The sequence below is a fragment of the Esox lucius genome, chromosome 19 (assembly GCF_011004845.1).
Source record: "Esox lucius isolate fEsoLuc1 chromosome 19, fEsoLuc1.pri, whole genome shotgun sequence".
Classification (NCBI taxonomy): Eukaryota; Metazoa; Chordata; class Actinopteri; order Esociformes; family Esocidae; genus Esox; species Esox lucius.
Genome location: NC_047587.1, coordinates 41943723 through 41965113, shown reverse-complemented (window position 1 = coordinate 41965113; position 21391 = coordinate 41943723). Strand labels below are relative to the sequence as shown.

The 21391-nt window shown below is 38.8% G+C and overlaps 2 protein-coding genes across 11 annotated transcripts in view; both read right to left on the bottom strand.

The window, feature by feature from the left end:
* Positions 1-1855, bottom strand: part of peak1 (pseudopodium-enriched atypical kinase 1) — a 176344-nt gene extending 174489 nt beyond the window's left edge. For all 6 annotated transcript variants that reach the window (XM_020056822.2, XM_020056821.2, XM_010903074.3 and 3 more), the window contains exon 1: positions 1643-1855. The gene's annotated coding sequence lies outside the window, so the exon portion shown is untranslated. The remainder of the gene's footprint in view (positions 1-1642) is intronic.
* A 6322-nt stretch (positions 1856-8177) lies between these two features.
* Positions 8178-21391, bottom strand: part of hmg20a (high mobility group 20A) — a 28372-nt gene continuing 15158 nt past the window's right edge. For 2 of the 5 annotated variants that reach the window (XM_020040178.2, XM_034288418.1), the window contains 3 exons: positions 20923-21138; positions 20114-20246; positions 8178-8796 (listed from right to left, as the gene is read on the bottom strand). In XM_020040178.2, coding sequence (XP_019895737.2) covers positions 8793-8796; positions 20114-20246; positions 20923-21138 — 353 coding nt within the window. In that variant the 3' untranslated portion in view covers positions 8178-8792. Of the gene's footprint in view, positions 8797-20109; positions 20297-20922; positions 21139-21391 lie in introns of those variants that run through there. The other 3 variants (XR_004574816.1, XR_004574817.1, XM_034288417.1) reach the window with 3 other exon arrangements.

Sequence of the window (21391 nt, the reverse complement as noted above, 5' to 3'; positions counted from 1 at the left end):
ATGCATTTGGGGGACAGTGTATTGTAGATGAATATCAATCTTACCACATTCCAATTGTAGTATAATAAACAGTTTACAACAGGTATTACATGTGAGGTGAAATGTGAATGTCCAAACATTAGGCTAATCTGTAATAATAACACAAAACTTAGCAAGCAGTAATAGTAGAAGAACATTGATACTAAAAAACGTTTGTGATATGCAAACTGAAAGAGAAATAGGATACCCATGTCCAAGGTCTCATCTAATGAGTAGTCTCAGCAATTCGCCTTTCAATAAAAGCTTATCAGTGACCCATCCAGTCAAACAAGGAATCAGTCAAGGTTATTAGTCAAGATAATTAATTGGGAATGGTCCAAATAACACAATACATCATCTTGGTAATGCAGTTTTGAATTGACTTGCCATGGCACAACACCATTCAACAACAACACAGTTTAAAACTGAAGGATCTTCAATGTGCTTTCCAAGATAGGAATCAATTCAGGCAGTCAAAGGCAAGTTGGATATTTTCCTTGACATAAAGCCTATGTATGGACTGATATCCTATCTTCAACCTTTATCTAAAATCGTCTCCCATCCTAGAATTCACATGAATATCTAGGAAAAAACGTGCTTAACACCTGCTTTGGTTGACAGTTGTATTAATCATAATGTTGAGGCACATGTGAAAACAGAATGGAAGTCACAAACACCATATCTGGCTAAGAAGATTACCTCCCTAAAAGAGACTACATCTTTAGATAGAACATGAGTTTGGCAAGGCATTCTTGTTTAAATCAAATATGGGTAAAGTCCTAGATGCAGACACCTGGTATCCACATTTTATGAGATTTTACATTAGCATCAAAGTTCTGCAGTGGCTTCTTTGGTAGTGCATGATGCTTGCAAAGCAAGGATTGAGGGTTCAATTCCTGGGACCAACCAAAGATTAAAGCAACTAATAAGAATTTGGCCAAAATACAGTATCAAAAAAAACTTTCTAGAAGAGTATTGCAAAAATGTTGAATAAAATACAAAAATAACATACTGGTATGTGAATCATAAAGGACACCGCTCCCCCTCTCTTTTCACCATAGCTAATGTTTCAAATAATAAATAAAATTTCAAATCAATGTATTACTGCAGATGAAAAAAGAAAAATGGTAATGAAATGGGTTACTTTACTAATCCTTTAGGCCTACAGTGAGCTATTCCACAACAGTCCAGAAATGCTCTGTAAAGTTACGTCCGAGACAATAAAACAAATTGTCAAGAAACAATGATTACCAAATCCATTATTAATGCCATAGGCCTATTTTTGCTTTACTACCGGTACCTCATTTTGTCCCAACTGACAAACGTGTGCCAACGTAACAACGATACTCAATGCAATGAACCCGGGCAATGGTTCACCACTCAAATTACCTGCAACATTGTAGCACGGACTAAACTTTTCCCGTAGATAAGTAGCTACTGACTAACGCAGAACACATTTTACCAAGGAAAAAATATAGCCCATGTTAAATACACTTTGTAATGCAGAATGTATGTAAATCTATTCCAAAAAGACATGGCATAATGTTTTCATCCCTTTCCACACAGGAACTTTACAGTGCGGTCTATACCGTTTCTATTCCGAAAGCAACTTCATGTTACTTACCATTAGGTCCGGTATCTTCTCTCGTGCTTCTTCAATCTTTTGACAACCATAACCCCACTCTAGTATTGCTGTTTTATGCGGGGATAAGAAAATCCGTGGATATTTCAACAATTTTGTCAGCGCTCCTGCGTAGACGATCCTAAACACTCCCCTGCATGGCTTCACCCGCAGTTCTCCGACAGTTCTCTACTCTAAACTCCAAGTGAGGGCTCGCGAAACAGGGCACGGTGGTCGCGCGCTTTGAAGAAAAGCGTATGCACACGATTCGCAGTTACGCGCAGTTGCAAACAACTTAAAAACGCCATCCAAATAATAACAAATACTCAATTCTAGACTGTTCCACAAAATCACATCGAAAATCAAATGCAATGAAACAAACAAGCTGTTTATTTTAGAATTCACAAAATACCCTGCTTTAATTTCATTATGGAGTATGTCTGGCAAATTAAACCGAAGTCCTCAGTAACTAGCCTGCTGTCGAGTTTCAAAAGTAGATTAGCCTGCACATGCGGCAGTGAAACCTTAATAAGCAATAATGGTTAACTATTAACTACATTATTGCAACATGATTCTTTTTTTGATGGCACACTAATTAAATTATGATTGACAATATATTTACATGACGAATCTTACCTTGAGAGAGATTCAGTAGCATTCTGCAGAGGATTGGAAGAAAACCTAACAAGTTAAAGACGCATTCCAAAATGTAAAGCACACAGGTTATATAATATGTTGGCTTCATAACAAATCCTACAAATTGCATAAAACACTGTCTTTAACTGTCTAAACTGTTACCAAATGTTGGCTGATGAGTGGCACAAATGTGAGCTCTTAAAGATGCAGTTAAAAGCTCACTTTTGTTCTAGATGTCTATGTTGTTTTTTTACATCATTTCTAAGTGGAATCACTATCAGACCTCAGTTAGCCATGAAATTTGTAAGTGAGTAGTTGGATGACCTAGGCATACATCACCACACGACAGACCTTACACAATTTTGGGACCTGTTTTGGAGCAACAGCTCCACCAATGGCCAAAAATGCCAGAAGGGATAGTGTTAAAGCTTAGGAGTAACTTTCATGTATCACACTTAACAAAACCATGATGTCATTCTGTTATACTCTGCCTTTAACATTCTAAAAACTTTCTTATTAAAAGTTAGCTACTGGGATATTACACTAAATTAACAGAACTAAACTTAAAGGAATTCCCCTTCTCCAGTGTCTACTGGCAGGAAAGGAGGGGCTGCAGTTCAGATTTGGGAGTTTACGGTGACATGTGGGAATGACTCATGTCTTTACACATTCCATGCATTTTCCCCCCCTGGCCCAGTCACCAGGGCCAAGGTTTTCCAGTTTCGGGGGAGAAAAGCAGACGGTAGACCAAGGTCAGCATCCTCCTCCACGTTTCCCTCTTCTTAACTGAACAAATAAGTCTAAATGGGGGGTGTATCCCAGTTTCTTTCTTTCTTCACTCATTCTTGACAAAGATCTGAACAGACTTAGAAAGCAATACTTTTTTCATGTCTATCTATTTCAAATTGTCTCTATTTAAAATAGACACATTCAGGTGCAAGGAGTCAATATTCAGTTGTTTTCAGTTCATAGCATATATCATTTTGTATGGAAAGTGAATTAACTGTCTATCGTTAACCAATCTTTTATAACTACATTGTAAAAGAATGCATGTCTTTGCCCTACTCATGATGGGTATAAAGAAGTAGGAATCAAATACCTACATCAGCATTGCTGAAAATATGTAGACCTTCAGACATGGCCAGCAATAATCAAAATGTTTATATTTCAGACAGAAATTCACTGTGGCAGATGATGGAATTAAAAAGGACTTATTCCACAAAACGAACCAAGGAATTTAAATTAAGTTTAAGCTATTTTCACTTTTCTTTTGAATGCCTAGGCTTACAGTATGACAATTGTTTGAACTATTTTACCATGAACCTCAAACGAAAATCTCCTTCCATCTGAAAATTCAGACTTTGCAAAAAATCATTAATTTAGACACACTTTGTGATATCCATTGAAACAAAGAGCAGTGCATCCCCCAGCCCCAAACATCCATTTGCATACCTGAAGCTCATTTAGTTGGGATTTTGATTAGTGGTGATCTGTCGGAGTCAGAGTTATGTCACATTTAAACAAGGTGGGATCACATTTTTATGAACAGTGATTTTTAATTAGGAATGGCAGTTGAACAGACTGATAATTTGACTCAGGTTTTCACTCAAACTTAAGTGTGAGGAGGCCACTGAGTGGCCTTTTTTAGATTAGATTCAACTTTATTGTCATTGAAAAGTACAAGTATAATACAATTAAATTCAGTTAGCATCTAACCAGAAGTGCAAGTAGAAGAGTGCAGGAAATTTCAATAATTAAGTATAGTGAATGTTACAAGTGAAATGTATGGATGTGCAGTGAAGGCAAATACAGTGCAAATGGCAATTCTAAATGAGCAATGAAAGCAAATAGGGTAGGGCAGAAAATGTACATGTATTGAGTATATGTATGTACAAGTGGGAATGAATAGATGTGCAATGCAGGTACAAATGACAATTCTGACTGTGCAATCGAGCAAGTTGGAGGTGTAAGGTAGTATGTGCAACTGAAATGCAGGGATAGCAGTAATGAGGTTCCCGAGGTAGACAAGTAGTACAAGGAGGTAGTGCACAAGGTCCCTGAGAGGCAGTAATAAGTGGTGGGTGGGTATGTTTGGTTATGGGTCACAGAGTTCAGCAAGATTACAGTAGAGGGGAAGAAGCTGTTCCTGAAACTGCTGGTGCGGGAATGATGAGACCTGTACCACCTGCCTGATGGTAGGAGGGCAAACAGATTGTGGCATGGATGTGAAGTGTTTCCGATGATGCCGTGCACCACTTCCGCTAGAGGTCTACGATGGCTGGGAGCTGGGCACCAGTGATGTGCTGGCCGGTTTTCACCACCCATTGTAGGGCCTTCCGGTTGGCCACGGAGCATCCGCCAAACCACACAGTGCCACAGTTTGTCAAAATGCTCTCGATTGTGCAGCAGTAGAAGTTCAAAAGGATCTGGGAAGACAAAGGGTCGTCAGTCTCCTCAAAAAGTACAGGCACTGATGTGCCTTTTTGACCAGGGTTGAAGTGTTGAGGGTCCAGGAGAGGTCTCTGGTGTCTCCTAGTATTGTACTTATAGCTGAGATGACTGAATCATTGAGGATATGATGCTTGGCTAGCTCAGCACATGACACCTGAGTCACCATGTCTGACTCATTCACTCCTCCTGCGGCCCAGGATTTGTGGCCCTGTTTCTCCATGGGAAACAGACCCCTTTCCCTCATTCTCTGACAGCATTTCTTATTGCTATCCCAACTTAAATTTCACCCTAGTCTCCTGTCTACAGGAAGCCAGACCAGGAAACAGACAAGGGCATTTTTTCTTTCTCATCATAGCTGCAGGTCCACATCAAAGTGCCGGGCTTGTTGCTTCCATGCACAGAGCATGAAGGACTTGCTTGTGATACCAGAGACCAAAAAGTAAACATTTTAATAGAGGGTTCAAAGGCGACTTGTAGTTAAAGACTAGTGAGATTGAACATGAGGTGAATGACCAAAACACATATATCAAACTGGCAGTTTGAATTTGATATAACTGAGTAGAAGAATATGAATCACAAGTTAGGCCCTTAATCAACTACAGCAGAATTCAGATGAAGAGGACAGCATCACCTGTGAGTGGGGAGCATGTTGGATAAACGCCAGAGGGACACATGGTCTATTGTGGACAGGAAGAGCCAGCTAGCAGACACAGGAAATGGGCATCACTGAGCAACAACAGGGAGTACTTATTACACCCTTAAACTGACAGTTCGACAATAATGGTCTGCACATTTTAGAGAGCCAGTCCACATTAGACAATTCAGGCAGATGACATGAGCTGAAGTGTCAAAGGTAGACTAGCATATAAAATTATTTAAAATGATCTATTATTTGCTGTAAAACAGCTGGAAAAGAGATCTAAGACTCAAACCGATTTCTCTGTATGAATAAAGATACAAAAATAAATATATATCTAATATCTAATTGGATGCAGCTACAATGTGTGCAGACCCAGCATAATGTTAAACAGTGACCAGATTAGAACTACGATTGAATTTGAACAAACTGCATCTTCAAACTTAAGTTGGTTTGAGGAGAGAATTCCTAGCCTTGTGCAATTTGGAAAGCAGAATCCACCGCCTGCTGTTTGAGATTAAGAAGACATGCTTACCTCATTTTCTTCACATAAACAGAGAGCTGCATAAACCCATCATTGTTCGACACAACAATAGAAGGATAGCTTCTGCTGCAGTTGGCACCGTCACATGAACCACTAATAAATGCCCCATGGGTTGTTTTGAACAAGTTGCCATGGCAAATGGAATCCGAAGCAATGAAACGTTCCATCTTGTGCTATCAAAACAACTTTCCGAGTTACCCTACAGGCTGCCTTCTATCAGTTTAGTCTGATAGATTCATGTGCATTTGTCATGCGCTATATACAGTAGGGAGAAGAAGTGTTTGATAACCTGCAAAGTCGACAGTGTTTCCCACTTACAAAGCATGTAAAAGCTACATTTTTAGTCTCATCAGACCACATGACCTTCTCCCATTCCTCCTCTGCATCATCCAGATGGTCATTGGCAAACGTCAGATAGGCCAGGACATGCGCTGGCTTGAGCAGGGGGACCTTGCGTGCGCTGCAGGATTTTAATCCATGACGGCGTAGTGTGTTACTACTGGTTTTCTTTGAGACTGTGCTCCCAGCTCTCTTCAGGTCATTGACCAGGTCCTGCCATGTAGTTCTGGGCTGATCCCTCACCTTCCTCATGATCATTGATGCCCCACGAGGTGAGATCTTGCATGGAGCCCCAGACCAAGGGAGATTGACCGTCATCTTGAACTTCTTCCATTTTCAAATAATTGCGCCAACAGTTGTTGCCTTCTCACCAAGCTGCTTGCCTGTAGCCCATCCCAGCCTTGTGCAGGTCTACAATTGTATCCCTGATGTCCTTACACCGCTCTCTGGTCTTGGCCATTGTGGAGAGTTTGGAGTCTGTTTGGTTGAGTGTGTGGACAGGTGTCTTTTATACAGGTAACAAGTACAAACAGGTGCAGTTAATACAGGTAATGAGTGGAGAACCGGAAGGCTTCTTCAAGAAAAACTAACAGGTCTGTGAGAGCCGGAATTCTTACTGGTTGTTAGGTGATCAAAATACTTATGTCATGCAATACAATGCTAATTAATTATTCAAAAATCATACAATGTGATTTTCTGGATTTTTGTTTTAGATTCCGTCTCTCACAGTTGAAGTGTACCTATGATTAAAATGACAGACCTCTACCTGCTTTGTAAGTAGGAAACCTGCAAAATCGGCAGTGTATCAAATACTCGTTCTCCTCACTGCATGTGGCTCTCAAAAGTATTAGAATTTCCAGAATATAGAAGTATTTAGAAGTATCCAGAATTGTTGCCACTGTTAAACACACAAAGGTCCACAGTGTCAATATGAAGACATATCTGCAAATTGTTCTAAATACATTACAAATATAAAACAGAAAATAATTGATTGTATATGTATTCACAACCTTTGTTAAGAAGCATGCGAATGTGCTGTGGCGCAACCAATTGTCTTCAGAAGTCATGTAATTAGTTGAATGGAGTCTAGCTGTCTGCAGTTAAGGTGTTTCACAAGATTTCAGGTTAAATACACCTGTCTCTGGCAGGTCGCAGAGTTGGTTAGTACAATTCCTGAAATTGGCCCCAGTAATGGTAAAGTATGTACTGTTAAGTACAGGACTGCTCAATCCTGTTCCTGGAGAGCTACCATCCTCTAGGTTTTCTCACCAACCCTAATTTAGCGCACCTGATTGTAATAATGAGCAAGATGAAAAGCTGTAAAAAAAAAAAGAACAAAAAAGGCCAGTTCACTCACAACTGGGGTTGGAGAGAATACCTACTGGATGGTAGATCTCTAGGAAGAGGATTGAGCAGTACAGTATGTGTAGTATGCGAATCAGGGGTGAGATATAAGACCATTTTCAAGGTATTCAATATCTCCCTGAGCACAGTAAAGTCCCTTATAAACAAATGGAGAGAAAATGGCACATGTGAATCAGGCTAGCAGAATAAACCACATTTTTTTTGCTTTTAGCAAAACACTAAGCACTATGTTTGGCGAAAGCTGCACATCATCCTGTGAAGCATGATGATGGCTGCATCATGCTATGGGGATGATTCACTGCTTCAGTTAAGGTAAGAAGGCAAAATGGATGCAGCAAAGTACAGAACTCCAGGAAGAAAATCTGATAGTCAGCAAAAAACCTGGGACTATATTCATTTTCCAGCAGGTCAATGTACCCCCAAAATACAGCCAAAGCCATACTGGACAAAGCTTACTTTTGTGCCCAGAAGCAGCACTGATTTGTAGTGAGTCATTGGTGTGTTGAGGTGGAAGACAACAAAACGAAACAAAATGTGCATTGTCTATACAGTGAAAATACTTAGAAAAATGTTCTGTAAATGCATTTTATTGAAGATATGCATGAGTTTGAAATATGCAAAGCTTTGAAATTTGAACTGGCACTGTATTTGTGACAAAGCTACAAATCACCTTAGATTGAAGTGTAATTCAACACTAACACGTGTTGATAATTCTTCCTAACTCAGCAAACATATAAAGAACAGACTAAAATCATGGCTTTAGAAAATATGGGACCCATAGAAAAAAAATTGGATGCATACAGGCTTAATTGAATCCACATGTCAACCAAATGCATGTAATTGTGTTGACACAGTAGCAAAAAAGTTGTTCATGCTTGGAATGGGGTTTGAATGACACAAAGTACAAAGTGTTGAACTGACATCTTGACATCTCTAGAATGGCATTCTCTATAAAACATTTAACTACACTGACAGTGTCAACAATGTACAAAAAAGTAGAAAAAAATAACAAACAATAAATAATCCAACAGATTTTCACTTCACTAAATTTAATAAAAGGTGTTTTTCTTTTAATCAACGTCTTGTGATGATACTAAACTAAACCAGACGTTGAAGTGGTCCGGAGGAGGTTTGAATTCTCACATTCCCTCTTACCCAAAAAGCCAAATGGATGAATCCAATTACCTAGAAAAGAGAAAATTATCATTTTAAAATCCATTTACATGCATTTCATGACCTCAGGTTGTTCTTAACCCGAGACTACGGTAAACTTGTCACGAGTACACCCTCCGGTATTCTACTAAAGGAAATGTTTTGCAGAAAGGATCTTATCTGAAATTGTAATTAACACTCTGAACCAATTTAAATTACACTTGGTGGCCATGGATCTTGGGTGGGTGTGAAAATGTCAAATAATGGACACAGATCAAACAAACAAACCCAACATTCTATTTGAAGAATCAAACATTAACAACAAACTCCAATAACACAGATATACATATTATTCCGTTATATGACTGCAAGAAAAAAATGCATATTAACTGGCTTTAATTAGTTATTATTTACTGCAAAAATAGAACACAGTACTGCACACATCACATAATGAGTATCTATTATTTGTTTGCTTGTCAAACGCATGTTGTTAAATTTGATATTTGTCACTGAGTGAGGCAACATTAATTTGTCATTTTGCCTGTGTTACAGGCTATGTGCAGTCGTGCTGATATTGACTGAGTATTTCTGGAGTGGCTCAGAATATAAAATTAGATTAGATTCAACTGTATTGTCATTGAACAAGTACAAGTACAGTACAACAAAATGCAGTTAGCATCTGACCAGAAGTGCAAATAGAAGGTGGCAGAACATTAAGTATTAAGGATATGTATATAACATGTGGAATGTATAGATGTGCAATCTAGGCAAATGCAGTACAAATGGCAATACTAAATGTGCAATTATGTAAAGTAGAGGAGAGGATAAAGATAAATAAAGAAGATAAAAAAGTATTAAGTATAGTGTATGTTGCAAGTGGGTTTATAATTGTGTGGGTACAAATGGCAATTCTAGATGTGCAATCAAGGCAAACTGAAGGAGTAAGGTGGCATGTGCAACCGAGATGCAGAGATACCTGTAGCAGCATCCGAGACATAAACAAGTTACATTATTAGGCTACACAGCAAACGTGAAGGTACAAAGCTAAACTTGAAGTAGGGGGCAAGGGATAAGAAACTAAAAGAGAATTTACAAGCAAGTGCAACTGTCGATTCAGTCTGGCCAGTGTCTCTGACATATGATGAGCACAGACCTCTGTATGGTGCAACGATCGGGAGCATGGATAGTTGCCTGTAGTCAACTAATTATAATAACTGCAATGAAGAAGCATTTGCCCCTTATTAGATTTTTTTTAGAAGAAGCTAATATAAAGTTGAGTGAACAAACTGAAAATGTTGCTACTTATTTCATCCATTTATTTAACAAAGTTATGAAACACCCAGCGTTACTGTAAAAACAGTTATTGCCCTGATTACGCCACCTTTAGCAACAACGACTGCAATCAAACACCTCTAGTAGTAGAGTTAAGAAACCCATTAACTTGAAAACCTGTAACTGACCTTCATCACAAAATATACACTACTGTTCAAAAGTTTGGAGTCGCTTAGAAATGTCCTAGTTTTTGAATAAAAATGGATTGTCCATTATAATATAACATCAAATTGATCAGAAATATGGTGTAGACATTATTAATGTTGAAATGAGAATTGTAGATAGAAACTTTTATGGAATATCTACATGATGCAGCCATCACTTCTGTGTCTCAATGACACATTGTTTTTGCTAATCCAAGATTAACCAACCTTTTGTTAGCACCACAGAAAACTGTTGTGCTGATTAAGGGAGCAATGAAACTGGCCTTTTTCAGACTAGTTCAGTATCTTCAGCATCAGCAGTTCTGAGTTCGATAAAATCCCGGAATTTTTCAGAAACAAATAATTTTCTTTGAAACTCATCAGTCTATTCTTGTTCTGAGAAATGAAGGCTATTCCATGCCTGAAATTGCCAAGAAATTGAAGATCTAGTACAACAATGTGTAGGACTCCCTTCACAGAACAGCACAAACTGTCTCTAAGCAGAATAGAAAGAGGAGTGGGAAACCCTGGTGCACAACTCAGCAAGAGGACAAATACATTAGTGTCTAATTTGAGAAAAATACACCTTACAGGTCCTCAATTGGCAGCTTCATTTAACTGTACCGGTACCAACAGTCACAATGTCAACAGTGAAAAGGCAACTCCGGGATGCTGGCCTTCTAGGCAGAAAAAAAGACAAAAGATTAAGAACACAGAGCATGCCAGTCACCTCTTCACTGTTGACAGTGAGACTGGTGTTTTGTGGGTTTTTCCAAAGAAGTGGACTTCAATAACAATTAATAAAATATGCAAGCAGCATTTTGCGGGTTTCAGCATTGAAGCTACTACTAGCCAGATTGCAGTTTTTTTTAACTTATATCCATAGTTACAAGGAATATGACATCTATGGTTTTTCCTTTTCTATAGTGCCCCCATGTAGCCTACTTGAAACAATGGAAGTTAATGGGTCAACTGATATAGCATTTGAAAATATATGATATTTTCGGTTTTCCAAAACGGGAAGGCCAGGGAATGTTGATATAGGTCTCTGTATGTTTGCCAAAAACAATTTGTGCCTAAACAAGCATTGTTTCAATGGTTATTGCTGTATATTGTTTCTGGAAAATGTATAAGCAGCTGGCATGCGGATGAACCTGTCTGTAAGGAGGCTATATCTGTAACCGGCTTTGTTTACACAACTGTAGCTCACATTAGCTAGTATAAACTACTACTCAAACACAAATGCCAACAGGTTCTATAAGCTGCTGGTAAACTGACGCGAATCTGTCTGCAAGGAGGATTTATCCGGCAACCGGATTTGTTTACTAAACTGTAGCGCATGTGGGCTAGTATAAACTAGCTCAAACAAAAATGACAACAAGTTCTATTAGCTGCTGGTAAATCGACAGAAATCGGTCTTCAAGGAGGATTTATCCGGCAACCGGCTTTGTTTACTAAACTGTAGCCCATGTTAGCTAGTATAAACTAGCTCAAACAAAAATGCCAAGATGTTCTATTAGCTGCTGGTAAATTTACGGAAATCAGTCTTCCAGGAGGATTTATCCGGCAACCGGCTTTGTTTACTAAACTGTAGCCCATGTTAGCTAGTATAAACTACTAAATCAAACCAAAATGCCAACAAGTTCTGTCAGCTGCTGGAAAACCGACGTGAATCTGTCAATGAGGAGGATTTATCCGGCAACCAGCTTTGTTTACAAAACTGTAGCTCACTTGAGCTAGTATAAACTAATAGCTCAAACAAAAATTCCAAGAGGTTCTATTAGCTGCTGGTAAACAGACACAAATCTGTCTGCAAGGAGGCTTTATCCAGCAACCGGCTTTGTTTACAAAACTATTGCTCACATTAGGAGTGGGACTTATTCCTACTTAATGCCATCGTGTCGGTGGATGAGGCTGAATTGGCTCCAGCATGTGTAACAGATGGCATTTCAAGCTCTTACCAATTGGGCAGTTTTGGAAACCTTCCAGGTCCCCAAAGAAACTCGAAGGAGAGGCAGAGGCCAGAGGGACCAAACGGACAACTCTCAATTCTGTAAGTAGGCATGTATAGCTATTTGGATAATTCTATCCTAAGTCCCGTTCTGCAGAAAAAGTATGGGGAGGTACTAAAATCATTACTACCGAGCATTGGCACGATTTTGATACTGTTGGGAACGCCCATGTCATTGATTTTCCCTGAATCATTCTCAAAACATTTTGAAAAATGTCCGTAAATTGTGCTTGTTGCTAGCTAGTACTCCAATGAGGTCAGCACCATAGTTCAGCTGTTTTGAAACAGCACTGGCCTGTTAACTGGAGTGCAGACGTTTACAGATGTTGTGAGGTAGTGCATCGTTTACAAAGAAAATTGTTTGGTTTCCCGTAGAACATAATTATTGATACAATGCTTGTTTTGGAGGGGAGGGGGGGGAAATAGGGAGAATGGAGACCTACATCAATACACTTCCAATTTCGGAAAACTAAAAGAATGATATTTTCGAATGCTACATCAGTAGCCCTGGTCAGTTCCATTTTAGCCCTGGCAGACTGCAGACAAAATTAGAAAAACTCAAAACTGAAATTATAAAAAAAATAAATATATATAATCTCTTTGAACTAAGATCATGCGAGACAATCTGTAAATAGGCCCCAGGTTTATAGCAAACTTTTCCTTTAAGAATGTGTATTAACATAAATGATTGAGCAAACCATTTGTTAGAATTGTTTAATATTGATGATCAAAAGACTTATGTGGCAACAATAAAATAAATACCTTTCCAGATTTGTATTAATTTGGAAAATGCCTTCCCTATTCTTACTTTAAAAATGTTGACTTTGGCAGTGCATGGAAATATAGTTTAACCCTCTCTCAGAAGTGGAGTTGTAGAAACAAATGAAAACAAATGACTAAACCTGCTGAGCATGGATTATCTTTTTGACGAAATGATCATGGCAATGTTTCATTCCACTAAATATTTGCTTATATTAGCAACAAATTCTACAAATGAACAGAGAACATTAATTTAGCAACTTGAGCATAGATTAGCTACTGAGGTTTGAAAGCATGACGCCATCTCTAAAAAATGAATGAACCAGAATGATTCCAGAATAGATGGACTAACTTTAGCTTAGATTGAAGCTAGTCAACCACAGTTAATGTAGCTAACATTACTAGCCAGCTAACGTTGTTAGCATTTATTGCTAACAGTAGTTAGCAGTTTTTTAGCATTCCACTAAATATCTGCCTATATTAGCATGCCACTGTATTTTCTAAGCTATATAATGTAAAGTAATCATCCCCTCTTGGAAGTAATTTGCCCCTGACCACCGTTTGTACATCTAAATGGCAGCTACATTTATCTACTAGCTTGCTGGTTAAAAAAAACTATGACCTTGTTACAGTCTTTAGTAACTTGTTTAACTGTCGAATACATACCACAACTGTTACCAGAACAAAAAATCTAAAATGTAAATGTCTCTATAAAACCAGAACTGTAGGCTATATGCCTGCAATACTGCGTTTGTGCCAATTATAATGTGTGACATTTAGGCTACGGGTTCTTTTCAAAAAAGCGCTAGTGGAACCCCCTATTATCAGCATAGCCAACAGCACTGTTGGCAGCAGAGGCAGGCTGTGTATTTTACACCTAGACCTTCAGTGCTATCCTCCCACAATGACACCGCCTTTGAATAACCTCACCATGACATTTGGGCTATTGGATAATGTCATTCGATGTAACCACCCCATATTCAGTGACAGTGGAATAACGTGATTTAACAAAAGGCTTACAATACACTAATTACACAAACATGAATACGAAACCAACAAGAATGTACCACTACACTACATGCTGCATCACAAATAGAGATTGTAAAGCCTAAATTAAGGTAATTACCAAAGAAACAAGAACAAACTCACAACAACAATGATCCTTCAATGCTATAAGTCAGATATACTTTTGGTAGTTGCTCGATTGAAAGTGCCACACAAATCCTTTCCCTGACTAGGAAAGGGCTGCTGGCTGGGGGGTTGGTCAAGCCTTCCTCACAATTTCCAGATTTTCTTGAAAGATCCTGCCAGAAAATCCCCCAACAAATCAATTTCTTCTTCTCCGGCCATTGTGTTAAAAAAAAAACAGGGCTAAAAAATCTAAATGTCACAAAGGAAATCTTAGATGTTGCTACGTTATGTGCTAACCAGTTTTAGTTCAATTAGCGAACTGGCTGTCTGATCACACCACCTGAAAAATGCTGACGTAGGTAGCTAGGCAAGCTCCTGCATGTCAAAAAATATGCTCAACATGCCAAACTCAAAATCTGATTGGTTGAAGAATATGACAATCAACAACTTAGATTTTCATCTGGAGACAGCACGTGGGAAATCTGATTGGACAAAAGCTCTGATTTACCTGAGCTACTCTGGAAACAGCGCAACGGAGAGAAAGATATATTTACGGAGAGAAAGACATTACTTAATTTCATATCAATGAAATTAAGTAAATATACTGATGGAATGAACTTTCTAAACTACATCTAGCTTTAATTAAAATATAATTTAAATTATATTTTCTGATTCTGACATCACTAGGCCAGCAGAGAAGGCCTCACTGGCCTCTGGGGCAGCAGCAGTTTTGAAAAATATAATTTTTTACAGAATAATAATTTGATCAATTCATTAATGTTTTGTGATTATTAGGAAAATAAAATTTAACTAGCGGGTCATTAATTAATTTAAGGCCAACTAACGCTAGCATTGACTGAGGCACTTCTAGCAATTATTTTTAAAGAAATAATCATGGAAATGTTGCATTTCACTAAACATTTGCTTATATTAGCAAGTTGTTGTACAAATGAAAACACAGAATAAACATAGATACATGAGAATACATTCGCTACTGAGGCTTGAATGAATGACACCATCTCCACAAGGTTAGTTATTATTAGCTAAACCGGATGTCATTATGTTCATGTCAACAGAATGATTTTAGATGGACTAACGTTAGCTTAAACTGAGGTTAGTTAAACATATTTCCGTTAGCAAACGTTACAAGCTAGCCAATGCGGTTAGCAATTATCGCTAAAGTAAGTGTCATTAGCTTTTTATTGACTCTGCTAGCTAGTTTTTTATGAAATAATCATGGCAACATTGTATTCCACTAAATATTTGCCAATAGTAGCAATACACTGCACAAATGAAAACTGTGGATTAACATAGTTACTGAGCATTGATTAGCTATTGAGGTAGGAAAACACCATACAGACACCATATATAAAAGGCAAATTAATAATAGCCAAATTGTTTGTTATAATGTTATCACAATAATTTTAGATGGAGTAATTAAAAACTAGCACATTTACTTGAACAACTAGCAAAATAGAACACATACCACAATTTTATAGTCCATATATTAAATTACAAAGAATTCATCCCCTCATTAGCCCCTGACCAACTTCTGTACATCTAAATGGCAGCTAGATTTATCTACTACCTTGCTGGTTAAAACAAATGATTACCTGGTTACAAGATAACCTGCTTATCTTTCAAGTAGGTACAGGTCAGTAACCAAAACAAACGTGTTGGACGGGCATTTGATTTCCAAAGTGGGGCACTCTATCCTACTTGCCAATAACGATTAGCAACTTTAGCACGATGGACGGAATGCTAATGATTATAGCATGTACGGCTGCCTAATCCTATGGGCTATTAAGCTTTTGTCATTCGACGTAGCCATCCCATATTCACAGTAACAGTGGAATAAAGCGATTTAACAAAAGGCTTACAACACTAATTACAGAACCATGGTGAATTAAACCATCAAGGATGTACATTACCATTATGCAGTATGACAGGACACAGCAACGCAAAGCCCAACTTAATAACATTACAGCTACAAAAGAAACAAGAACGTACTCACAAAAACGATGTTCCCTCGACCCTGTAAACCAGGTGTACTTTTCGTACTCGATCGATTGAAAGTGCCACACAGTAAATCCGTCACCAAATCCATTTCTTCTCCTCCATTGTGCGTTAAGAAACAACAGGGCTCAGTACAAATCTAAACAAAAAATCTAACAGAAAGCACTACATCTAAAAAATATCAACCTCTCAAAAGAAAGTTAAAATAAATCTTAGATGTTCCTACATTACGTCCTAACTAGTTCTACCTCAGTTAGGTAGCTGGCTCTCCGATCACACCACATGAAAAATGTGCACGTAGGCAACTAGGCAAGCTAGAAAGCTGCCATGTGCCAAAGGACAGGCTCGTTATGGCGAACTTGAAATCAGATTTGTTGAAGAATATGACAATCAACAACCTCCTCCCCATTTGCATACCCTGTGTCTGATTATCAGTATTAAACACGTCTTTATGTCTTTACATGTCTTTAGCATATGAATCGTACAAATAGAGATGAACAATAAAATTATTATTGTTTTAACAAAACCTATGTTTATGCTTTTATATAAATGTGTGTATCATTAATCATTACTCAATTATCTGCATTCATTACTCCAACAAATGATCAGTTATAAGCATGTAATTATACATATAACTGCCTGGTCTCATGTATTTGATTCTGGGAACGTAAACAGACATTGGTGGACTGCAAACTGTTCGACTGAACAATACAGCTGAACAAGTCACTAAAAAAGACTCTCAAGTCAGTAAAAAGTTCACAAATTGTATATCACTAGTGACAGCAGAGATGCCGAGACTGCTGGCTGATGCTCCAGGAACCTTTCTAGGATCTCCAGCACACTATTCCACCTGGTAACCAAGTCAATCAGCAGCTTGTGTAAAGGCAGGTTAGGCAACCTCAGCTTCCCTTTAAGAACAAGGCTGGCCAGTTCAAAAAAGGTTGCAATGCGCCCCACCCAACCAAGCCAGCGTGCGTTTGAGTTTAGTGTGTGTGGGAAATAGCCAACGTGAAACAACTCCATCGATGCCACAACACATATTATATTTAGCAGCATTATCTGTCATGATCGCTGGTTCTTTCTCTCTAACCTCCCTCTCATTTAACATCTCCAAAGAATCGATTTAAGAATCAATTTCAGATAGTCCAAACAAGAATCCCAACTAATCCGAAAATCTAATCTTATAAAGTAGCCTATCGCCTACTTTTTGAAAGCGAAAGGCATCCCTTACGTTTATATATTCAGCTCTGGAAAAAATTAAGAAACCACTCCAAGTTTTTCTTAAATCAGCATCTCTACATATATGGCAGCCATTCCATTCCAGTGTCTGTTAAATTCCAGCACAGGCACACCTCATTTTACCTAATGAGGTACTGGTTAGGTGATTACCTGAACCAAATCTAATTTAACAAGGAAAAGTATAAAAACCCCTGTTGTGGTCTTCACTATCCTCTTGCAATAGGACGAGCTGGATGGCAAAAACAGTACAAGTAGTACCTCAAATGTAATTTGAATAAAAAACTCAACAACCGTAGGATGACATCAAGTGACCTAAACAAAAGAATGTCAAACAGCAGCTGGGGTGAAATGCACAGGCTCCTAGGGGCAGGGCTGATGTCGTGCAAAGCTAGAAAAAAGTCCTTCATCAATTAAAAGCAAAGAACTGCCAGGCTGAAGTCTGCAAAAGACCATAAAGATTGGTCAACTTCTCTGACGAGTCACATTTTCAGCTTTGCCCAACACCTGGTAATCTAATGGTAAGACAGAGACCTGGAGAGGTCTACAAGACACAGTGTCTCACACCCTCTGTGAAATTTGGTGGAGGATCTGTGATGATCTGGGGATGCTTCAGCAAAGCTGGATTCGAGCTGATTTTTCTTTGTGAAGGACACATGAATCAAGCCAAATACAAGGTTATCCTGGAAGAACATTGCTTCCTTCTGCTCTGACAATGTTCCCCAAATCTGAGAATTGGTTTTTCCAGCAGGACAATGCTCCATGCCACACAGCCAGGTCAATCAAGGTGTGGATGGAGGACCATCAGATCAAGACCCTGTCATGGCCAGCCCAATTGAACCAGCCCCATTGAAAACCTCTGGAATTTGATCAAGAGGAAGATGGATGGTCACAAGCCATCAAACAAAGCCGAGCTACTTTAATGTTTGTGCCAGGAGTGGCATAAAGTCACCCAACAGCAATGTGACAGACTGGTGGAGAGCATGCCAAGATGCATGAAAGCTGTGATTAAAAATCAGGGTTATTCCACCAAATATTGATTTCTGAACTCTTCCTAAGTTAAAACATTAGTATTTTGTTGTAGAAAAATGAATATGAATTTGTTTTCTTTGAATTATTTGAGGTCTGAAAATAATGCATTTTACTTTTTGTTATTTTGACCAGTTGTTATTTTCTACAAATAAATACTCAAAATTACAATATTTTGATTTGATATTTTAAGTAATATTTTTGTGAGTAATGTTTATAGAATAAAACAAAAAAAATTGTTACTCATACACATACCTATGAATAGTAAAACCAGAGAAACTGATCATTTTGCAGTGGTTAAGAGACCACTGCAAAATTATCAGTTTATATATTTCAAGAAATTGATAAATATTTGCAATTGACGCTGACTTGATTGTGTTTGCCTATTACAAAAGTTTCCTAAAGTAGCCCGCATGGACTCACAATAACCAATGCTACTTTTTTTGATGCAAGAATGATCATAGTAGACTGAGTATTTTGCCAACAAAACACAGCTTTCAGGACAGCTGCATTTAGTGAACACTTGGAACTGAACTGCATCTGTCGCAAGAGCTCGTAAATGCAGGAAGCAGGGTATTCTGAAAAGAGAAACCAGTATTTGCACAATGGATTTGCTTCCCACGCAAATCACACTGCCAAAACAGGTGTGCTGAGCTCACAATAGAAGTGTGTTGTGCTTTTGAGATATATCTACAGGCTTCTACATCAGATTTAAAAGGTGTTTTGACCTGCTGGTTTATGACATTATCCAAATATTTTAAGAAACACTGGGAAACTTCTTCTCTACCCCACGCTGAATACAATTTCAAGAACACTAACATCAGCGAAGTTGTGAGAGGCCCTGGATGTTGTCCTAGGTTACTTGGTAACTTAATGGATTATTTCACACCTTACCCTAGAAATATTTTGCTGGTTAGTCCAATACTTTCACAAACATTCTCCATTTGCAAAATATGTCTCCGACTTGATGGAGCCCTAGAGCCATAGAAATTGTTTTGTAACATTTTCCAATCAAATATGCATTAACAACAACATCACAGAGGTGTTTAGAATTTTCTTTTGATTTTGGCATGATGTGGTTTTGGAACCTGTGTGCTGATCATTCAATCTGATGGCAAGGGCCAATGTCTGATTTATTTTGGGCAGGGCTAGATCAAATCAGGCCAGATTGTTTACATAAGTGTTAAAACACTTAATCATAATAATCCCTTTCATTGGGTTGAATTAATAAGGGAGGAAATAATATTTTCACACATGAAGATTGAATATCCCAGGACACTAATCAATTGAAGCAAGCACCTAACTTTGGCATGTCTTCTCTCAGATTCCCTCTGTATATTCCCACTGAGCAAAGGATGTCATAATGATGTAATTCACATTTTTGTTCTCAGGGCTTTACTACCACCCAAAAATAGTTCTGACCAATGTCAATGTGGAAAAACCCTGGCAGGGGGCAAATACTTTCTCACAGAACTGTAGGCATAGTAGCCTACACCTTTATTATTTGTTTGAGACCTTTTTTTTTTGGGGGGGGGGGTTGAATCATGCAGTCAACTGTTTGCTAATATGAAGAAGAAACGAAACAAGAGTACTGTGAGACAATACCAGCAAGCAAATCAACAACATGGGCCCAGTATTGGTGTTTTATTTATGGGGCATCTGTGAAGACCTCTAGGGTTTGGCAGCTAGTTACCTGTCCAGCCTATTCACCACCTCTCTGACGGTGCCGATGAGGTTGTCATGCTCCTGTGGGTTACTCAGGATGATACCATGGAGCTTTTTCATGTAGGAGTCAATGGTGTCCAGAGTGGGGGTCTCCCCACTGCCTGCAGGCGAGACGGTAGCGTGAGCATGGGAATATATAATGGCATGGGTCCTGTTCGTTAGAAAACACCGTAGAAAAACATTTAGGAAAACAGGACTGTAGGAATACCAGCACACCAATAATTCTTCCATGGCTAAAATAAAACGACTGTAGGTAAAAAAGTGTTCTATCACTTGGAAAATGTACAATCCAAATGAATGAAGAAAGGACAAAGCCGTGTTAAAGGGACTACCTAGGGTTCCCAACTGCCAAAGAACAACAAAAGCCTTTTTCATTCATTTCCCTCTGAAGATTACCCCTGAACAAAAGGGTATTTTTCATAATCCTCCACAGAAAATATAAAATTCATAATCAAGGACGTATAACCACTGCAAGACTGAACGATAGTTCTTAAAGGTGAAGCATTGTGAAACGGCACTTTAGCGGCAGACATTCAAGTGAGGCGCGCTGGTAAGTATAAAAGAGACGTGCCATTTCCCTGTAGCTGGGTAAGGATTAGTTGTCTCGCCGAGAGTGATCAATAAGACCTTGAGATGATGTGCACGCCGGAATTCAACACGACCGAAGGGCTTCTCTGTCTGCAGCATTTACCCATTTATAATAAACAGTGTGTCTTTGAGTTTGTAACTGTAAGTGTGTGTGGTACCATTATACGTGTGTGTGTCTGTGTGTCTCACCAGGCAGGGGCACCGATGAAAAGCTGCTGGTAAGGGCCTGGCGCAGGGTCTCCAGGTGCTGCTGGAGCAGCCCGTTGCGTCCCCTCTCCTGCCTCACGTCGCCATCCAGGCGCTCCACCGCGCCGCGCATGCTCTCCACGTGCTTCTGCAGGGCCGCATTTCGCTCCTCATACTCCATGTTGGTCTTGCGCAGCTGCCGCATCTCAGCCTCGCGCGCTGCAGGCACAGGACAACAGAAACACAGTCCCGGTCACGAGGAATCAAGTCTGCGAGGCAGGATATGCGAGGCAACAGCGGGGACGAACTATCAATAATTCAGCCATATATAGTCTGTTTCAAGCCACCATTGTGTTATCTAAGCAGAGCAGCTATTTTGAGGATGTGTATGGCTGCTCTACAGAACAACAAATGTTTTTTGTTTAAGGAAGTTAGCAGAGTATAAAGAACACATGATACTGCAAAAGCAGAT